The sequence below is a fragment of the Myxine glutinosa genome, chromosome 1 (assembly GCF_964187855.1).
Source record: "Myxine glutinosa chromosome 1, kmMyxGlut1.1, whole genome shotgun sequence".
NCBI classification, from domain to species: Eukaryota; Metazoa; Chordata; class Myxini; order Myxiniformes; family Myxinidae; genus Myxine; species Myxine glutinosa.
The window spans coordinates 378660963-378679788 of NC_136261.1; the positions used below are offsets into that span (position 1 = coordinate 378660963).

Here is an 18826-nt window from a genome sequence, read left to right on the forward strand (position 1 = left end):
GCCGTGTTGAATGGGTGCATGAGCTCCGTGTTGACGGGGTACATTATCACGTTGACAGGGTGCATGAGCTCCGTGTTGATGGGGTACATTAGCGCGTTGACAGGGTGCATGAGCACGTTGACGGGGTGCATGAGCGCGTTGATGGGGTACATGAGCGCGTTGATGGGGTACATGAGTGTGTTGATGGGGTACATGAGTGTGTTGATGGGGTACATGAGCGTGTTGATGGGGTGCATGAGCGCGTTGGTGTGAAAGCGCGTTGATTGGGTACATGAGCACGTTTGGGGTGCATGGACGCATTGATGGGGTACATGAGCGCATTGATGTGGTACATGAGCATGTTTATGGGGTACATGAGCGCGTTTGGGGTGCATTAACGCATTGATGGGGTACATGAGCGTGTTGATGGGGTACATGAGCGCGTTGATGGGGTACATGAGCGTGTTGATGGGGTACATGAGCGTGTTGATGGGGTACATGAGCGTGTTGATGGGGTGCATGAGCGCGTTGGTGTGAATGAGCGCGTTGATGGGGTACATGAGCGCGTTTGGGTGCATGAGCGCGTTGTTGGGGTACATGAGCGCTGATGTACCAGTTGGCGGGTACAATAAATGCACCTACACATACTTTTAGAGAAAGAAAAACCATTTTTGCAAATTTAATTTTGTTGAGTTTTCTTTTTCAGTGAGAAACTTGAGTTCGCATTTCTCTGCCAAGTTTGTCGACACGAGGCTCTGTTTGTGACAGCGTAAGCCACGGATTGTCACGCACGCACGTCAAGTCCGTTTCGTTTCTGCTTTGTTGTGGTCAGAGCAGAGAACCTCGCCTCGCACAAATATGTGGTTGCAAATGGGAGAAGAGCTCCGATCGCAAGTTCTCACAGTTCCGGGCATTCATTTTTCTCGAGGAAACAGAAGGATTGAAATGACTGCCATTCAAACAAGCATGCGCAGGAGGGCACGTGATCACACAGCCGTGACGTCACGGCCGCTGCTTCCAAAAAGGGGTGGGAGGAGCTTCGAGGTTCCGCACTCCAGACGAGAAGGCGGTAAATGTTGGAGTGATTACCAGGTGAGAGTTCGGCTTCGTGGTAACGATTGTGTTATTAAGGATAAATCAGAAGGTATTTATTAAGTATAAATTAAGGGAAATGGGATTTTATTCATATCGGCGGAGGAGAAAATCGAAAGTCGTTAATAAAACGACTCGACGAGGCAAAAGAGAATGAATGTGACTGGACGTGGATATCGTTAAGAATGTTAAACATGTAATAAACAAGGTGTTATTGAAACACGTGACGGTTTAGGAACAGGTTGAGAGAAATGTGGGCATTTTGAGGAATCGTACGGGGAGGATCATGAAATAATTGTTTAACTTGAACATTCACACAAGAACAGCTGAACGGTGTCGGGAGTGACCGGGAGGAGCTGGAATCTGTCTCGGGAATGAGGGAGGATTCCGGGAAGGAGCACACACAATGAGCGCTGTGTTAACTGGTACATGAGTGCTGTGTTAACTGGTAGCTACATGAGCGCAGTGTTGACTGGGTACATACGCACTATTGACGTACATGAGCGCTTTGTTGACGGGGTACATGAGCACTGTGTTGACTGGTACATGAGCGCTGTGTTGACGGGGTACATGAGCGCTGTGTTGACTGGGTACATAAGCGCATTGACGGGGTGCATGAGCACGTTGATGACAGGGTAGTGTGCGGGAAAAGTATTGTTACGGTTTTCACCGCCCTTCCTGCCCTTACCAAGGGGAGATTAAGCCCCTTGTTCTTCTTGGGTCAGCGCAACCGAGACTTGAAACGCCCCTCCCGGGCAAACGCAATGCAAGGTAGGGTTTCAGGGCAATTCTCGCACGTACCTAAATACCTGCGCCGCCGCAGAAGCGGGGAAGCAAGCCTCGCACGAGACACGTGTAATTTGAGTACACCGAGCGGATTGCGTACCACGTGGTCCGTGCAGTTACCTTGGTATTGGAACCCGATTTGAGCGGTTCTATTCGTACCACGCTTAGTCAATGATGGAAAAGGCGAGACAGTCGAATAAAGGAAGAACATGATTTAATTACTATTCACACAATGTACAATGATTCGGTAGAAATACAGAGACACAGAGCAGCCTTAATCAGTCTTATATTAAGCCCAGACACGGGCCCGATCACACTCACAAAGGGGAAATGCAGGCAGGATGATGTTCACGCGCTGCCTTGGTCGTCCAGGAACGGCCGCGCCCGGTGTGGCTCTCCCACGGTCACAGCACGTCCCGCGATGAAGGCAAGCACACGGTGGAAGGGATCCTTGTAGCGCGTCTCTCGCCAGCTTGGCGGTTTTCCACAGCGCGTTTAGTTACCGGTGCGCTATCACTCACGTAACCCAATAGAGGCTTGGCCTCAAGCTCAACCGAGCGTCCAATTTGGTTAGAGCGCTTATAGCTGGGTTCATGCGCGTCTTCTCTCAGAACTCGTAACTCTCATCAAGCGCCTCTCTCATAACTCACACCCCGAGCTCATAACTGACTTCGGGGGCTTCACGCAACGGGTTATATGGCGCACCTCCTTAGCCCTCTCGAATGTTCCAACCACGCCCTGTGACGCATTGCCGCAGCCACTCCCTTCGAGCCCTGATTGGTGGCTCGTGCTTACCGTCAGCTTCTCCTCTGCCCTGCCTTCGGTCTTGCCTCGATTTGCCAGGCCTTCCTCGTGTTAATTCGCGCCAAAAAGCCAAAGGCGGCATAAGGAGGCGTAAGGCGGCATAAGGCAATAGTGGCGGCATAAGGCAATGAAGGACCTACTCTCATTATTCTACTCGATGCAAAACGAACACAGGAAAAGGACTATTCTCACACATACTAAGAAATAAATGAACTATCGTGAGGCTACATGTTGTTATGTGACTAAACTATGAATGAATGAATGATCGTTTTAAGGCCATTTTCCCCGCTAGAGTGGGGGTTAGCCTTGCGGGCCCCATGGCAATCATTGTTCCCTGTTTGAGGCAATGTTTTTTTATGGCCGGATGCCCTTCCTGACGCCAACCCTTGGTCACCTCTTACGATGTGCAGGGATACGGTGTACCTATTCTAAATGGGTACACACCGTGATCATTCATCCCATCCCAGCAAGCTGGTACTCAATTTGCCGACCTCGGAAGGATGGCATGCTGAGTCGACCCCCCTGGTGTTAATTCAGCGATCGACTGGGATTCGAACCCAGGATGCTAGGTTATCCCAAGCTGGCACCTCAGCCTTAACCACTAAGCCAACACTAAACTATGAGGGTGAAATTAAACCTTTATTGTACAAACTCAAAACTGCAACACTACCCCTCTCCCTCGTCATGCTCGTCCCCGAGTCGAACCCAACAAAAATGGAACGACCGGTTTTGAGAATGATCTGGAAAATTACTTTTACTTTTACATGTGACATAAAGGTGTGGTTCCCCCTAACATTTACTCTAACCCGTGTATGCGACAGTTTTAAAACACGAAATATGTCCCCCCTATTGCGTTGAGTAGCTACTCTAACAGAATCACGCCCACAATTAACCGAATCCAGAATTTGTCAAACTAAACACATAGCCGGTGGGCAGCATTTTTATATACAAGCACAAAAAAAAATTACTTATTTACAATTCTATGACCCAGGACCCGTCCTTTTTGAAGAGAAGATTGGAGGGAAGAGAAAGCACAGCAAAGCACAAAAAACACACATCATCACATTTGCTGCTTGCTTCTTGCATCTTGCTTCTTGCTTCTTCTGTGTGCCTATCAAACCAGCTGGCCCCCGGAACGGCATACAGGCCATTCCTGCTCTTCAGGGCTAACTAAACTTACAAATCTTCTCGTTCCGAGCACACAATAATAAAAATGCACAACAAAAATGCTTCATTTTATTTCTCTGCCAGGCAGGGCCAACCCTATGTGGTCCGACAGCATGACATTAACACCACTCAAAACAAGTGGTCCGAAGATGCAAGGTGATGCTGCAGGAAGGTGCTGCACAGCAGAGGTGTAAGGCCACAAAACTTGTGGTCCATAAGTGTATAATGTGCAGCAAAGTGTTTGTGGCAGCAAAGTGCTGCACAAGTGCAGCAAAGTTACACACGGATATGGCAGCATAGTGCTGCACAGATGTAGCAAAGTGCAGCAGGGATGCTGCACAGGTCGATGGTGCTGCACAGCTCCACCTCCAAAATGGTCCTGGGGTGGGGGGAGAGACAAAGCACGACCAGCAAAGCGGAAAGGGCGCAATGGTACACAGCAACACAAGGTAATGCAGCACAAGGGGTGCAAAAGAGCGAGCAGAGCAGGCTCGTCCCTATCCATCCGTACCCCCCCCAACGTCAGCTTACACTACCCTAGCCCTTCCTTGTATTTACAAATTAATCTCTACGTCTTTTCTCCCATAGCCCCCTCTAACTCCGAATTCGTCTCCCAATCCCTCCCAGGAAGGAAGGGATGGAACAAAACACAGTCTCATTACGTCATGATGCGTCTTACCCTCAAACAGTTCACTTGGTCCTGGTGTGGAGCTTCGTCCTCCTTGGTGAATGGCTGTGGATGGCACGAAGGGATTTCTCATCCTAACTACACTAGTTACATTAACTCATTTACACTACCCGGGGTTGTACCCTGCCAATCGGCCATCTTTAAATTATGTGGTTCTAAAAACCGAATTCCCATTGTCCACTCTGCGGTGCCCCTGAAATTTGGGTCTCACTCCCTCAAATTTTCACTCTGTGCCTTTGCACAGTTTCGGGGCTGGGTCGTGTGGCTCCACTAGCAGGTCCAACGACCTGCGCACCTCCGCCACTGAAGTCACCACCCGAGATTACCTGCTCCTGCGACTACCTAAACTGGGGAAGGCCCCTCCTGGCACTTTACCCCCTGATGCCCACCTTGGCATTGGCAAACAGGGTCCTTCCTTTGGATCCTCGGGCCCCACTCATAACTACCCTAACTGGCTCCCAGAGCCTACCTGCGGCCTCACCTGGCCGACAAACTACCAGTGGCGGAGTGCCCCAATAACCATACGCACCAATTAAACCACACGCCCAGCCATTCCATATACTCATGCACCCAACCAAAGCACTACTTTGCCACTACCCGCACAACAGGTGTCAATATCCATACAAATTTACCTATACCCTCTACATGGCTTTACACAACCCACCTCGTGCGTCCGTGAATGGGTCCCACTCATAACTACCCTAACTGGCTCCCAGAGCCTACCTGCGGCCTCACCTGGCCGACAAACTACCAGTGGCGGAGTGCCCCAATAACCATACGCACCAATTAAACCACACGCCCAGCCATTCCATATACTCATGCACCCAACCAAAGCACTACTTTGCCACTACCCGCACAACAGGTGTCAATATCCATACAAATTTACCTATACCCTCTACATGGCTTTACACAACCCACCTCGTGCATCTCCCCCCATTCACTCCTTCGCACCATGCATTCCACACCTTTTATTCCACACCTTTTATTCCACACCAAGCATCCCACACCATGTATTCACACACCAATTACTTCCACACACCAAATATCTCACACCCCTTTTGTGCTCACACACCAAATTCGCACACCTCTGGTCTCACACACCTCAAACACAATTCCTTTTATTCTCAACAACACAACTCCTCACACACACAGCATCATCTATCTAACTACTTCCCCTACTACTCGTTCTTCCATCGTCATCCCGTTAAACTATGCACTCCCTTCATCATTAACATCCACCTAAGCTACCTACATCCCCACTATAGTTCAGATGTCACTACTTAAATCTCATGTCTTCTACAGTCTTCTAAATCCCTAACATTATCCTAGCCCTCCCTCGGCTAGCTTCGGTGCCCCATGGAGGTAACCATTGTTGGCACCCCCATGGGCCTGATCACTGCCATCCCCCTAAACTAATGCTCATGGGCCCTGGTCATGTGAGGAATGGTCAAACTACCATTCCCCCACATAGGGTACACCATCCTCATCAGTCCGCTACACTCGAACCTCTTCGTGTGGGAATACGCTGTCATGGCTTGACCTCGAAAGGCCGAGCGATCCATGCGGGTGGTTTGTCGCCTGTATGGGATGTCCGTCCGGCATTTTCGATCCAGGGGAGGAGGCATGGAAGGGCCGAGATGCAGGGGCCCATCCCTGCGCGGGGCCTCGTGGTCCCACACACGATGACCCAACCGCCCATGGTCGGAGCACCGCACCCGCCAAGGTGCGTGGCTCCGAAATCTCCTACCTCCCCTTGAACCTCGCCGATTGCCTTTGCCACCATGGCACGGCACCAACCATACAGTGGGGCGGGGGTGGGGGCACAAATCGTGCTCGCCGGTCCTTGTGAGACCGACGCAGCACGGATTCCCTCCGGTCCCTGCAACACACAACTCACCGGGAGCTCAAGTCGGCTATCCGTCGCGCTAAACGCTACCCCGGTCTGTGTCGATGCTTGAGTCGCGTCCTCACACCTCGCGACCCGCTCCGCATTCGCACACCCAGGCGCCCCCGCACCTCTCATACACTCCGTTACCGCATACTCTCCGTCCACATCCTCTGGTGTGCACTCCTGCACACTCTCGGTAACACACTCTCCCGTTACACAGTCTGTAACACCCATGGGTGTGCACTCTCCTGTTGCACACCCAATCATCGTACACTTTTTCTCCAAGCACTCTTCTCGTGCGCATTCCGTCATACACTTTTTTCGCTCACACTTCGGCGCACACTTTTCTCTGAGACGCGCACCATTCGCCCTTGTACACCGTACAATGGACCTTCCATGACCGCCCGGGCTTCGTCTCTTTCCCAAACATGCCAAAAACCCTTTTGCGCCAAACACATTCACGCCATTAATTCTACTCACCTTGGGGACCTCCTTTTCCACCAGCACCTGCAAACTTTCCATTGAGTTAGCAAGCCTGACATCACGGTGCAAATACAAACTTTGGGTGTATTCCATTTCTTCCCTCTGTGATTCCTTTGCTGACTCTGCCGTCTCTTCGGCCCCAATTGTTTCTTTAATTTCCATTATTTCTTCGACGACCGCCAGCGTGCATGAAATTTCTCTGTCCAATTCGGCGACCGTCGGTTTTTCTACACCCCGCATCGTGATTTATATAGCCCCGGTCAATTTGGCTGTGCTCTGCCAAAGCTCGCCTCCCCCTCCCCCCCACGTTCCTCACACCATGTCAACTCGTCGCGCCCCATTGTGACCTCCTCGCTCAACCTGCGCCTTATGTCCTGCCCCGCTTTTTTAATGTCTCTCTTCGACGCCACCCTCATTTTTTCCAATTGATTCTTTTGGGCGTCTATTTTGTTTTCCAACCCTTTTATTTCCCGGGTGGTTCTGTCCCCCTCTTCTTTCAGGCATGCTTTGTATTGTGCCATGAATAATTGCATGTACCCTGGCATCGCGAGCTCTGCTTCCGCCGCCACGTGCGAGGCGCCGCCATTTTCTTTGCCAGCTACCGCCCCCTCTTTGGCTTCCTCCATTACCAACTGTCCCTCTCGGTCCTGGGTTATCAATTCTTCCTTATCATCTGCCCCCACCTGCATTTGACCACCTTGGCTAGCCATGGTACGAATATAAAATTTTGGATTAAAAAACTATATTTCGTCCACTCGTAATTTTGAGTGTGTGAAGCACACTCCAGGTCCAATCCCACTCATGACACCAAATGTTCCGGTTTTCGCTGCCCTTACCAAGGGGAGATTAAGCCCCTTCTTCTTTGGGTCGGCGCAACCGAGACTTGAAACACCCCTCCCGGGCAAACGCAAGGTAGGGTTTCGGGACAATTCTCGCACATATCTAAATACCTGCGCCGCCGCGGAAGCGGTTAAGCAAGCCTCACACGAGCCACGTGTAATTTGAGTACACCGAGTGGATTGCGTACCACGTGGTCCGTGCAGTTACCTTGGTATTGGAACCCGATTTTAGCGGTTCTATTCGTACCACGCTTAGTCAATGATGGAAAAGGCGAGACGGTCGAATAAAGGAAGAACACGATTTAATTACTATTCACTCAATGTACAATGATTCGGTAGAAGTAGAGACAGAGCAGCCTTAATCAGTCTTATATTAACCCCAGACACGGGCCCGATCACACTCACAAAGGGGAAATGCAGGCAGGTTGATGTTCACGCGCTGCCTTGGTCGTCCAGGAACGGCCCCGCCCGGCGTGGCTCTCCACGGTCACAGCACGTCCCGCGATGAAGGCAAGCAGGTGGTGGAAGGGATCCTTGTAGCGCGTCTCTCAAACAAAGGGCACAGCAGGCAGGAGGGAAATGTACGCGTCTCTCTCCGGCTTGGCGGTTTTCCACACCGTTTAGTTACCGGCGCGCTATCACTCGTGTAACCCAAAAGAGGCTCGGCCTCAAGCTCAACCGAGCGTCCAATTTGGTTAAGAGCGCTTATAGCTGGGTTCATGCGCGTCTTCTCTCAGAACTCGTAACTCTCATCAAGCGCCTCTCCCATAACTCACACCCCGAGCTCATAACTGACTTTGGGGGCTTCGCGCAACGGGTTATATGGCGAACCCCCTTAGCCCTCTCGAATGTTCCAACAACGCCCTGTGACGCATTGCCGCAGCCACTCCCTTCGAGTCCTGATTGGCGGCTTGCGCTTACCGTCGGCTTCTCCTCCGCCCCGCCTTCGGTCTTGCCTCGATTTGTCAGGCCTGCCTCGTGTTATTTCGCACCAAAAAGCCAAAGGCGGCATAAAGAGGTGTAAGGCGGCATAAGGCAATAGAGGCGGCATAAGGCAATGAATGACCTACTCTCATTATTCTACTCAACACAAAACTAACACAGGAAAAGGACTATTCTCACACATCTATCTATAATCCCAGTAATCTCTGTGTGTCTGTGTGTCTGTGTGTTTGTGTGTTTGTGTGTTTGTCTGTGACCGCTGTTTCTCGACAACCACGGGTCCGATATACTTGAAACTTGCCAGGTATATTGCTGGGGACCCGAGGATGTGCCTTTTCAAGGTTTCATATTAATCAGACAAGTAGTTACCGAGCTATGGCGATTTCTTTACCAAACTCCGCAAGCCGTTCGCTTTGGACCAAACCATTTCATGTAAATAGAGGGGGGGGGGGGGGGGATTGTCACCGTACTCGCAAGCCGTTCGCTTTGGACCAAACCATTTCATGTAAATAGAGGGGGGGGGGGGGAATGTCACCGTACTCGCAAGTCGTTCGCTTTGGCTTTGCGAATGGACCAAACCATTTCATGTAAATAGAGGGGGGGGATATAATTTTAGATATATATATAGTACGGGCATGCCCTAGTACTAAGAAATAACTGAACTATCGTGAGGCTGCATGTTGTTGTGTGACTAAACGATGAGGGGGAAATTTAACCTTTATTGTACAAACTCAAAACCGCCACAGTATTGTCAGCTGAAATGGCCGGCATCCTTCCTCCCAGCACCCATTGCCCCCTGATTTTCCATCAAATCAATCTGAAAATTAACTTTATCATTTATGGCTGCGCTCCATCGTGAAATGGGCGTTTGTCACACTTGGGATTATTCATTATTATTTCAAATGACGGATATACGGATCCCTTCCACCACCTGCTTGGGAGATCTCGCGAGATCTCGGAGACGGTGGGAGGGATTTTCGAAGCTCCACAAGGTCTCCACGTTTTTCGAAGTTAAGTCTGTTCACAATTGTATTTTGGCGAAACTGTATTTATCTTTCGGTGTGTGAAGTTATTGTGTGCAACTTTGGTTGTTTCTCGGTGTTTATCTTTCATAAATTGATCGTCTGTTTGCCGTGTCGTGTCTTGAGGCCTTGTACAGTGTGCACTGTACAACCTTGAGGCTTTGTTTTTCTCTCAGCGGTCCGTCGTTTGTGATCCAATAACTTTCGTTCTCTGTATTCCCAGGCTTTTCACCCATAGCCTACTTCCTTGTGTAAATCTCAACTAAAAAAAAAAAAAAAAAAAAAAAAACATTTCCTTCTCTGTTCTCATTCGTTTATTCATTCTTATTCGTTCGTTCGTTCTTCGACCACGTGTTTCTCCCCCATTTCCCCAGATAGTTTTCACTCATTAACCTTCAATGTTTACACTTTCCCCTCAAGTTATGTATTCCGTCATATTTTATAACACCTTTTTCTTCTTCTTCTTTAAAAGGCTGCTTTCGACTTGCTCACCAAATCAATTCATCCCCAAAAAAATATCCATCTCCTATAGTGCCTTTTTTCTACATTCCCTAAACTCTCCTGCACTCCATCCTCCATCCAGCGTCCTTAAACGTATTTTTAACTCGAAGGTCACAAGAAACTCATTTTGCAATAAATGTTCGTTTCCCATATATCGTACACTTTCAAAAATCCAATCTCACCCCTCCCCTCCAAATCTTCCCCATAACCCCTCCCCTCCAAATCTTCCCCATCACCCCTCCCCTCCAAATCTTCCCCATCACCCATCCCTTTCAAATCTCCCCCCTTGCCCCCTCCCTCCTAAACTACCCCCTCACCCCTCCCCGCCAAGACGCCCCCTCGCCCCTCCCCTCCTAGACTCCTGCCTCACCCCTCCCCTCCAAATCTCCCCCATATCCCATCCCTTTCAAATCCCTCCCCTTGTCCCTTCCCTCCCAAACTCCCCCCTCACCCCTCCCCTTCAAATCTCCCCACCCTCATTGCTTCTCAATTTCCCCCCTCTCACTCCCCCTCCTCAAAGCGTCCTCCCCGCTTCTTCCCCCTTCAAACTCTCACCTCCATCTCCCCCAACCTTCTGCCTCGCTCTTCCCCCTCCTCAAATAACACCTCATTGTGGCTCACCCAATCACCATCAAACCTTCTGTCCGCCCCATCCTTCCCTTTCTCCGAGCTATTCTGAAATCTCTGACACACCTTCAACAGCTCTCCCTATCTCTTCCACCTCTTCCACATCTTACCCTACCCCTCCTCCCCCCTGTTCTGTATCTGATACTTCCCCTTCCTCTACATTAACGGTATGGACCACAAACATCCGGGGCCTTCGTTCAAACTTAACTGATCTCTCCATACAGGTTGCTTCTGTCAAACCAGACGTGATCTGCTTAACAGAAACTTTCCTCCTTTATGATGTCTCTGATTCCATAGTATCTCTCCCGGGCTACTCCCTCCTCCGGTATGATAGACCTGAGCCTCGTCCTGGAGGCGGGGTTGCTATCTTTATCAAAAACTCTCTTCCTCACTCGCCCTGCACTGCACTCTCTCCACCACACCCCCAGGAATACCTCTGGCTACGGCTTCCCCTTCGCTCCCACCTCTTGTTCATATGTGTGTTGTACCGTCCACCAAACAGTGATGACTCCATCTACATATCGCTGTCTGATGATATGGACCAACTTCTATCTACTCATCCCAACTCTCTCTTCCTCATATGTGGTGATTTCAATTGTCACCATGCCAGTTGGCTGGGTGTGGGTACCTCTCTCACCAGCCATGGCTCTTCAGCAAAGGACTTCTGCAACTCACTGGGACTGACACAATCTGTCAATTTCCCGACCCGGATCTCAGTCAACGGAACATCTTCTCTTCTGGACTTGGTTATGACTAACTTCCCTGAAAATGTCTGCTGCTCTTCTTCTGCTCCGATCGGATCATCTGATCATGTCCTTGTTAAAGTGGACATCTCTCTGACCATCCTCAGGGAGCCTGCTCAGCGTCGACGAGTCTGGCATTTCACTCAGGCCAACTGGCACGGTCTTCAAGCAGCCATCAATCATCTGGACTGGTCTCCCATCTCTACCACCTCTGACATCAACTCATCCTGGGAATTCTTCCAAAGTAAATTGCTCTCTCTCATGCACAGATTTATCCCATCTCGTCTTCAGTTGTCATACCCTTCCTCCCGTCCATGGTACACGGAATCTTGTGGTGAGGCTGTTGCCCAGAAACAACTTGCCTTCGTCTCCTGGAAAGCAAATCCAACGGAAGGAAATCTCATTTCCTTTCACAAAGCCCGAAACAAGTGTGTGTCCACCCTCAGGAGAGCCAGGAAACAATATCTCTCCGTTCTCAAGACCGAACTCTCTTATCTGTCTCCCTCTTCCAAATCCTGGTGGCGTCTGGTCAAATCCGTTTCTGGTGTTTGTTCCCCCTCCATCCCCTCCCTTACCTCAAACGGCTACACAGCTGACTCCGCACGTGAAAAAGCTGAATGCCTCAATTCTGTGTTTGCCTCTAAATCTTGTGTCCCAAACCCATCCCTCTCTGTACCCACCATACCCAGTCGTACCCTGCTGCTCCTGGACTCTGTGTCCTTTCCTCCTGACAAGGTGGAAAAGTTTCTGTCAACCCTCGACTCTGATTCTGCAACTGGACCCGACGGCATCAGCCCATGGGTCCTAAAATCCTGCTCTGCTGCTCTATCTCACCCTCTCTCTGTTCTCTTCACCCTCTCTTTTGCTCAAGGTCAACTGCCATCTGCTTGGAAATCAGCCAACATCACCGCTTTGCACAAAAAAGGTGCAAAAACAGATCCTAGCAACTACAGACCAATCAGCCTTCTCCCAATTATCAGCAAAGTCATGGAATCCATCATTGCTTCGGATATGAAATCTTTCGTCTTCTCCAATGGCTTGATCTCTGATCATCAATTTGGTTTCAGACCAGGTCACTCTACTCTGGACATGCTGCTTCTGCTGTCTCAACAATGGATGGAGGTCCTCAATGCCAAACAGGAAATTAGAGCTGTCTCCCTCGACATATCACGTGCCTTCGACACGGTCTGGCACCCCGCTCTGCTCACCAAACTCGCCTCCTTTGGTATCCATGGAAATCTCCACGCATGGCTGGCGGACTTCCTCTCTAGTCGTCGTCAACGTGTGGCCCTGAATGGGTTTCTCTCATCTCCTCTTCCTGTTCAGGCTGGAGTTCCCCAAGGCAGTGTTCTGGGCCCCGTGCTTTTTCTGGTCTTCATCAATGATCTCTCTGACTCGCTCGAAAATCCTCTCTATCTCTTTGCTGATGACTCCACTCTCTGCCGCTCCATTCCTCTTCCCTCAGATCGGCAGTCTGCTGCCTCCTCACTCTCTGAAGACCTGGACAAAATCACAGACTGGTCAAACAAGTGGAACATGTCTTTCAATCCTGACAAATCTCACACTCTTACTATGTCTCTCCGAAAAGATCGACTGGACAACCCTCCCATCTACTTTCTCAACAATCCTCTCCAAGAAGTTCTGTCGCTCAAGATTTTGGGTCTCACTATCTGCCATGATATTTCTTGGGAAAACCACATTTCCAAGCTGGCCTCCAAAGCCAGTCGCCGACTGGGCATCCTCCGTCGTGCGAAGTCCTTCCTCGGCACACCAGAGCTCCTCACCACATACAAGGCTTTCATCCGCAGCTCAATGGAATACTGTTCTCCCCTATGGGCCGGTGCTCCTGCCTCACACCTAGCTCGGCTTCACGCTGTTGAAACCAAAGCTTTCAGAATTATTGGAATCTCCCGCGATGAAGCTATCTCTGAGGGCCTTTCACTCACTCACCGCAGGCAGGTAGGTGGTCTTTCTGTCTTCTACCGACTCCTCTCCGGCCTTGCACCCCCAGCTCTCTCTGTGCTCTGTCCCCCAAATATTCCTACAGGTCGCACAAGATCTGCCAGCAACCCTCTGATGGTTAAACTGCCAAAATCTCGGCTCTCTGCTCACCTTCACTCTTTCATTCCTCTTTTCTCCCGCCTCTGGAACAAACTCCCTCACTCCCTTCAATCCCACTCCTCCCTCCAGGTCTTTAAAACAGCTGTTCACCACCATCTCTTATCTTCCCCCATCCAAAACCTTGATCTTTTCTACCCCTGCTAATTCACCCCAGATCCACCTTGTTTGAAATTCCAACTTCTTTCCTGGAAGTCCTGGCAGTGTCCATATGTTTTATACCTCTCCTACCGCCCCCTTCCCATGCCCCCCCCCCCCCAAAGCCCTCGCCCTCTCTCAGATCTCTCGATGTCTCCATGTCTCTCGGTCCCTGCTCTCAAATGTTGTGTTTGTGTCCTTCCCCCTCTCTCCCCATCTTGTCTACCGCTCCCGATGTTATATGTTTTATGTGTCGGTTTGTCTTTCTGTGTGATTAATGTTCGCTCTTTCACGAGCCTCGATCTTGTATACAAAAAAAAAAAAAAAAAAATACAGACGTTGATTACATTTTGAGTTTAGTTCATGATCTCACCAGCTGGATGGAAATTGAAAAAGGACTCAATTCGTTTTTGTGCATCGACGTCATGAATCGTCATTCCGACTTTCAAATCCATCCGTTGAGCCATTTCTGAGAAGTAGGGAAAAAAATGACAAAAATGTCAATGGACCCACTGACTGACTGACTGAAGGACATCGTTGTGGCTAAATGAGCTCATCTTGGCTCTATCATAGATTAGTTGAGAATATAGTTTGAATGATGCAAGGAACAATCTGGTATGTACGGGACTGACTTGAGACTGACTTGAGATCGACTTGAGACTGACTTGAGATCGACTTGAGACTGACTTGAGACTGACTTGAGTTCAAAACTGACTTGAATTCAAAACTGACTTGAATTCAAAACTGACTTGAATTCAAAACTGACTTGAATATAGACAAAATAAGTGACGTGCAGTTTTTCAGCAGAGTGGACATTGTTAGGACCGGGGGCCATATATTGAGGGTAAATAAGATGAAAGTTCGGACAGTTTTAAGGCAGGGGGCTTTCAATCAGTCATGGGGTGGTTACTGCATGGAAAGGTCTCCATGGAAAGTTAGTGACAGGAGAGGGGTTTCTTTTTATTTTAATTCTGATTTGCCGTTCTCTTTACAGAGTGTTGGTACTGCCAAGAGATTTATTGGCCACAGTTATTCTAGGTGGTTTGCCATTGCCCAGCGTTGGTTGTCCATTCTCTATCTTTTTAAATGCTGATTGTCAAGCAAGGAAGCAGCACGTACCATATTTGAAGTCTTTAGTATGACTTGGCCAGGGTTTCAACCACTGACCTTCCAGACATAGAGTGGACGCTCTCTCCATTTCTCCAGTCTGGTTAGTGGAGCGGGTGGATAGGTTTAAATGGGAATAGGATAGATAGGTACCTGGATGCATATGGAGATATTGGCTGTTCTTGTCAGTAGGTTGTGTGTGGATGGGTGATGATGTCTGGTATTGATGCAGTGTAGCCATTATGGGCCAAAAAACCTCCCCCTTGCATTAAAGTTCATTGTAACCCATTGTTTAATGATCATTTGGCCATTTGTACCCACATGGTTTTGTGTATCATTACTTGCAAAATCGATGATTTTTCAAGTATATTGGTTGGTCTTGTGCGTTATTCTGTCTGTCTGTTTGTCTGGCTGTCAATCATCTACAAGTCACAATTTTAAACCAATCTTTCCGAAACTTCTCCAGATGGTAGAGTTGCTCATAAGGAAGAAGCCTATTGATTTTGAGGTGAAAGGTCATCTTCAGGTCCAATTTCTAAAATTGTCATTTTTCATCCAATTGACCTGAAAATTGAACAGCATTTGCGTATTGTCACTAAATTGGGAAACCAACTATGTTTTGAGGTCAAAAGGTCAAAGGTCAACTCAAGGTCGAGCATCTAAAATCAATTCTCATCTGAGTAACCTGAAAATTAAAGAGCAATTGCATTGTGCATAACGGAATTGGAAAACCAACTATGTTTGGGGTCAAAATGTCAAAGGTCAACTCGATCAAATTTCTAAAATCATCAATTTTCATCTAAAAATTTGTCCATTTTCATCATATCAGCTTGAGAATTAAACAGCAATTTCATAGTGCCGAGTTGGAAAACCGAAAAATTGAGGTCAAAAGGTAAAAGGTCAACTCAAGGTCAAACATCTAATATCAATTATTTTAATCTGAAAAATCATCAATTTTCATCCAATTGACTTGAAAATTGAACAGCATTTGTATATTGAGTCACTAAATAGGGAAACAAGCTATTTTTGAGGTCAAAAGGGCAAAGGTCAACTCAAGGTCAAACTTCCAAAATCATCAATTTTCATCTGAAAAATCATCAATTTTCATCTGATTGACATGCAAATTTAACAGCATTTGCATAGTACTTCATGGAATTGGGAAACCAACTATTTTAAAGGTCAAAGGTCAACTCAAGGTCAAACTTGTGATATCAATTTTCATTTTAAAGAGCATCCATTTTAATCAGATTGACGGAGGTTTGATTAAGATCGTCAATTTTAATCTTGATGAAATGGACAATTTGATGTATCCATGGCAGCTTTTTATTTTGCGGAGGGGTAGATTTTTTTCAAGTATCGTGTTCTGCATGATGTTTTCTTATTAAAACTTGAACAGTTTAAGTTGAGCTATAACTGGGAAACCATTCATCTACAGCTGTTTCAATAATGTTTGATTGATGTTATGGATCTGACTGTGATTTCTTGTCTTTGTTGCCGATGTTGGGGTTTTCATAATAGTTTCCCTTTATTTCAGATCACCGAATAATTATTCGTCTCCTCTCAGTGTAAACATGGCTGACGAAGATGAAACAAACGAGGATGTGCATGTGAATCTGTTGATGGCAAACCGAACAAACATAGTCGAGGCGTTGATGCACGATCCTTCCAAAGCTTTTGATGAGGCGAGCGCAAGAGGTGTTCTCAACAGAGAAGATTGTGACGCACTCGCAGGTGAAAAATCGAATGCAGACAAGATCCGAAAATGCCTGGATTTTGTGGATGGAAAAGGTGAAGAGTGTGCGAAGATCTTTCTGAATATCCTTTACAAACTTCGAGACTCGTTCCCACGTTTGGGGCCCTGGGTCACGGATGACCCACAAGGGTCAACTGTTCATGGTAAGTACTTGAATTTACATTTCCAAGTAAAATGAAACCATTCAATCTCAACAAATTCCTAACTGGATTCACAACACATCATGTGGGATTCTATTCTGATATGTATAAATCTTCACGTTTATTTATTTATTGCAGAGGCAGAAAGAATTCTTCGGGGTTTACAGGATGACAAACTTCCATTCTTTCTGAAAATGGAGAAATCTTCCTTATCAGAGGAGTTGTGGGAAATGTTTCCCGACCTGTGCGAAGCGGTCAAAAAAGCTCATGTGTTACCAAAGTGCACGTTAGAGGTAAATGGAAGAGGAAGTTGTGTTTTGTTGCAAAGGAAAACCTCAAAGCTATTAGTTTTAATTTACTTAAATATTTGCTTCTGGTGCTGAAGTTAAAATTAAGTGAGACATGTTTGGAGATGAGTTGGACTGTTTAAGGATTGTTAGGGAGGCATTACAGGAAGGGCATTAATGGTGGTGTTATTTGGTGTTGATGTCAAAACCCTGAAGGTTATTTAATCGATCGATGTCCAACAAGCAGGTGAGTGAATTCAGTAACTTCCCATCCCACTCCCCACCTCCCTCCTCCACCATTTCGCGAATCGCTGAGGAGCTGCAGGATATTGGGACAATCGCTGACAGGTTGCAAGATGCCAACCCAGTGATGGAGCGGTACCTTCGATTCAAGAGAGGGTTAGATGATGTTTTGCTGCTGTATAAAGCTGTCCGGAAACCTGCAGCACTCAGCGAAACAGCTCTCAATCATCCTTTTTTTTTTTTCCGTCCTGACCCCTCCACTTCAACTCCTTCAGCGCCCACACCCCTTTGGTGCACGACTAATCAGCACCCTCCCCTGCATCCCCTTTAGCGCCCTCACCTACATCCTCTTTGGTGCACAACCTGTCAGCACCCTCACCTGCTTCCTCTTGGAGTTCACCGAGTTCACTGGATTCTAAATAGTCAGTCATAATCATCATAATCGTCATCATCTTCAGATCAAAAGTTGCGTCTTTTATTAAATAAAAATTGGAAACATTACCTGCTGGTTTTTTATTTATTTATTTTTGTAAGCTTTTTTTCATTATATAATGCAACTTAAGCTCGTCGTTTATTTTCATAAGATAATACAGAAGACAGTGTCTTCCTTCAAGCTATAAGGTCCGAACAATTAAAACGGCAACTATTCCCAAAATGAAGACTCAATTAGGAGATCGCACAAGATCGAAGCAAAAGAAATGGTTCATTTTCAATAAAAAATAACATGACGCTCACGGCAAAATAATGAGTTCACCTTTTTGGAATTATTTATGGTATTTTTATTTTTATTTGTAAGCATTTTAAATGAAAATGTAATTATGTGCAGTCGTGTTATTAAACTTTTCAAATTTTCTCTTGTGAATCACGAACCTCTGAACCTATCCCACCTTTTCCTATTGGAGCAATGCCTTGACATTTGCAGCATTTTCCAGGAACGTATCCCCTGCAAATATCGGGGTCTTGCTACACTTTAATTGGTCTATGAGAAGCCATCATGGAAAATCGCATCATGTGCATAAAGTTGCTCCAAGCTCCTAATTTGAAAACTATATAGCACCTACAGTATAAAAGCGACATATACAGCGATTCATAGGTACAAAGATCAGACATTCAATGTGAGCGCAGAAAGTGGGGAAAAAAAATTTTTAAGCGCTTGATCTTGCAGGAACCATTACAACCTGTTCCAAGGCAAGGCATTTTGACATTGGGCCAAAACAAAATGTGGGATTACGACTCCTGCGAGCTGAACGCGGGATGACCAAGGGTAAGCCTGTTTTGCAGTTTGATTTACTAAGCTCAATTATCTTCAAAAGGGGTGTTTACATTTATCCAACCACCCAGATTTCATGTGTGCACGCCCTTGGATTTCCCTTAGTATGCATGCAAAGTGTCGGGCCGCTAGGTTTCATGGTTTTGCAGTTATGGAGGAGACGCACTGACTGACATGCTCACATTTATTGTATTCAACTCCTTCAGCGC

The 18826-nt window shown here is 47.4% G+C and overlaps 2 protein-coding genes across 7 annotated transcripts in view; both read left to right on the forward strand.

Annotated features, from left to right (window-relative positions):
• The window catches only part of LOC137415872 (E3 ubiquitin/ISG15 ligase TRIM25), a 732877-nt gene that overhangs the window by 495836 nt on the left and 218215 nt on the right, over positions 1-18826 (forward strand). The gene's annotated exons all lie outside the window — the stretch shown is intronic.
• The window catches only part of LOC137415854 (NACHT, LRR and PYD domains-containing protein 12), an 80377-nt gene continuing 62555 nt past the window's right edge, over positions 1005-18826 (forward strand). For all 3 annotated transcript variants that reach the window (XR_013621861.1, XR_010982145.2, XM_068101383.2), the window contains exons 1-3: positions 1005-1071; positions 16459-16820; positions 16956-17110. Coding sequence is in view for 1 of the 3 variants with exons in the window: in XM_068101383.2 (XP_067957484.2) it covers positions 16496-16820; positions 16956-17110 (480 nt within the window). In the remaining 2 variants the exon portion in view is untranslated. The remainder of the gene's footprint in view (positions 1072-16458; positions 16821-16955; positions 17111-18826) is intronic.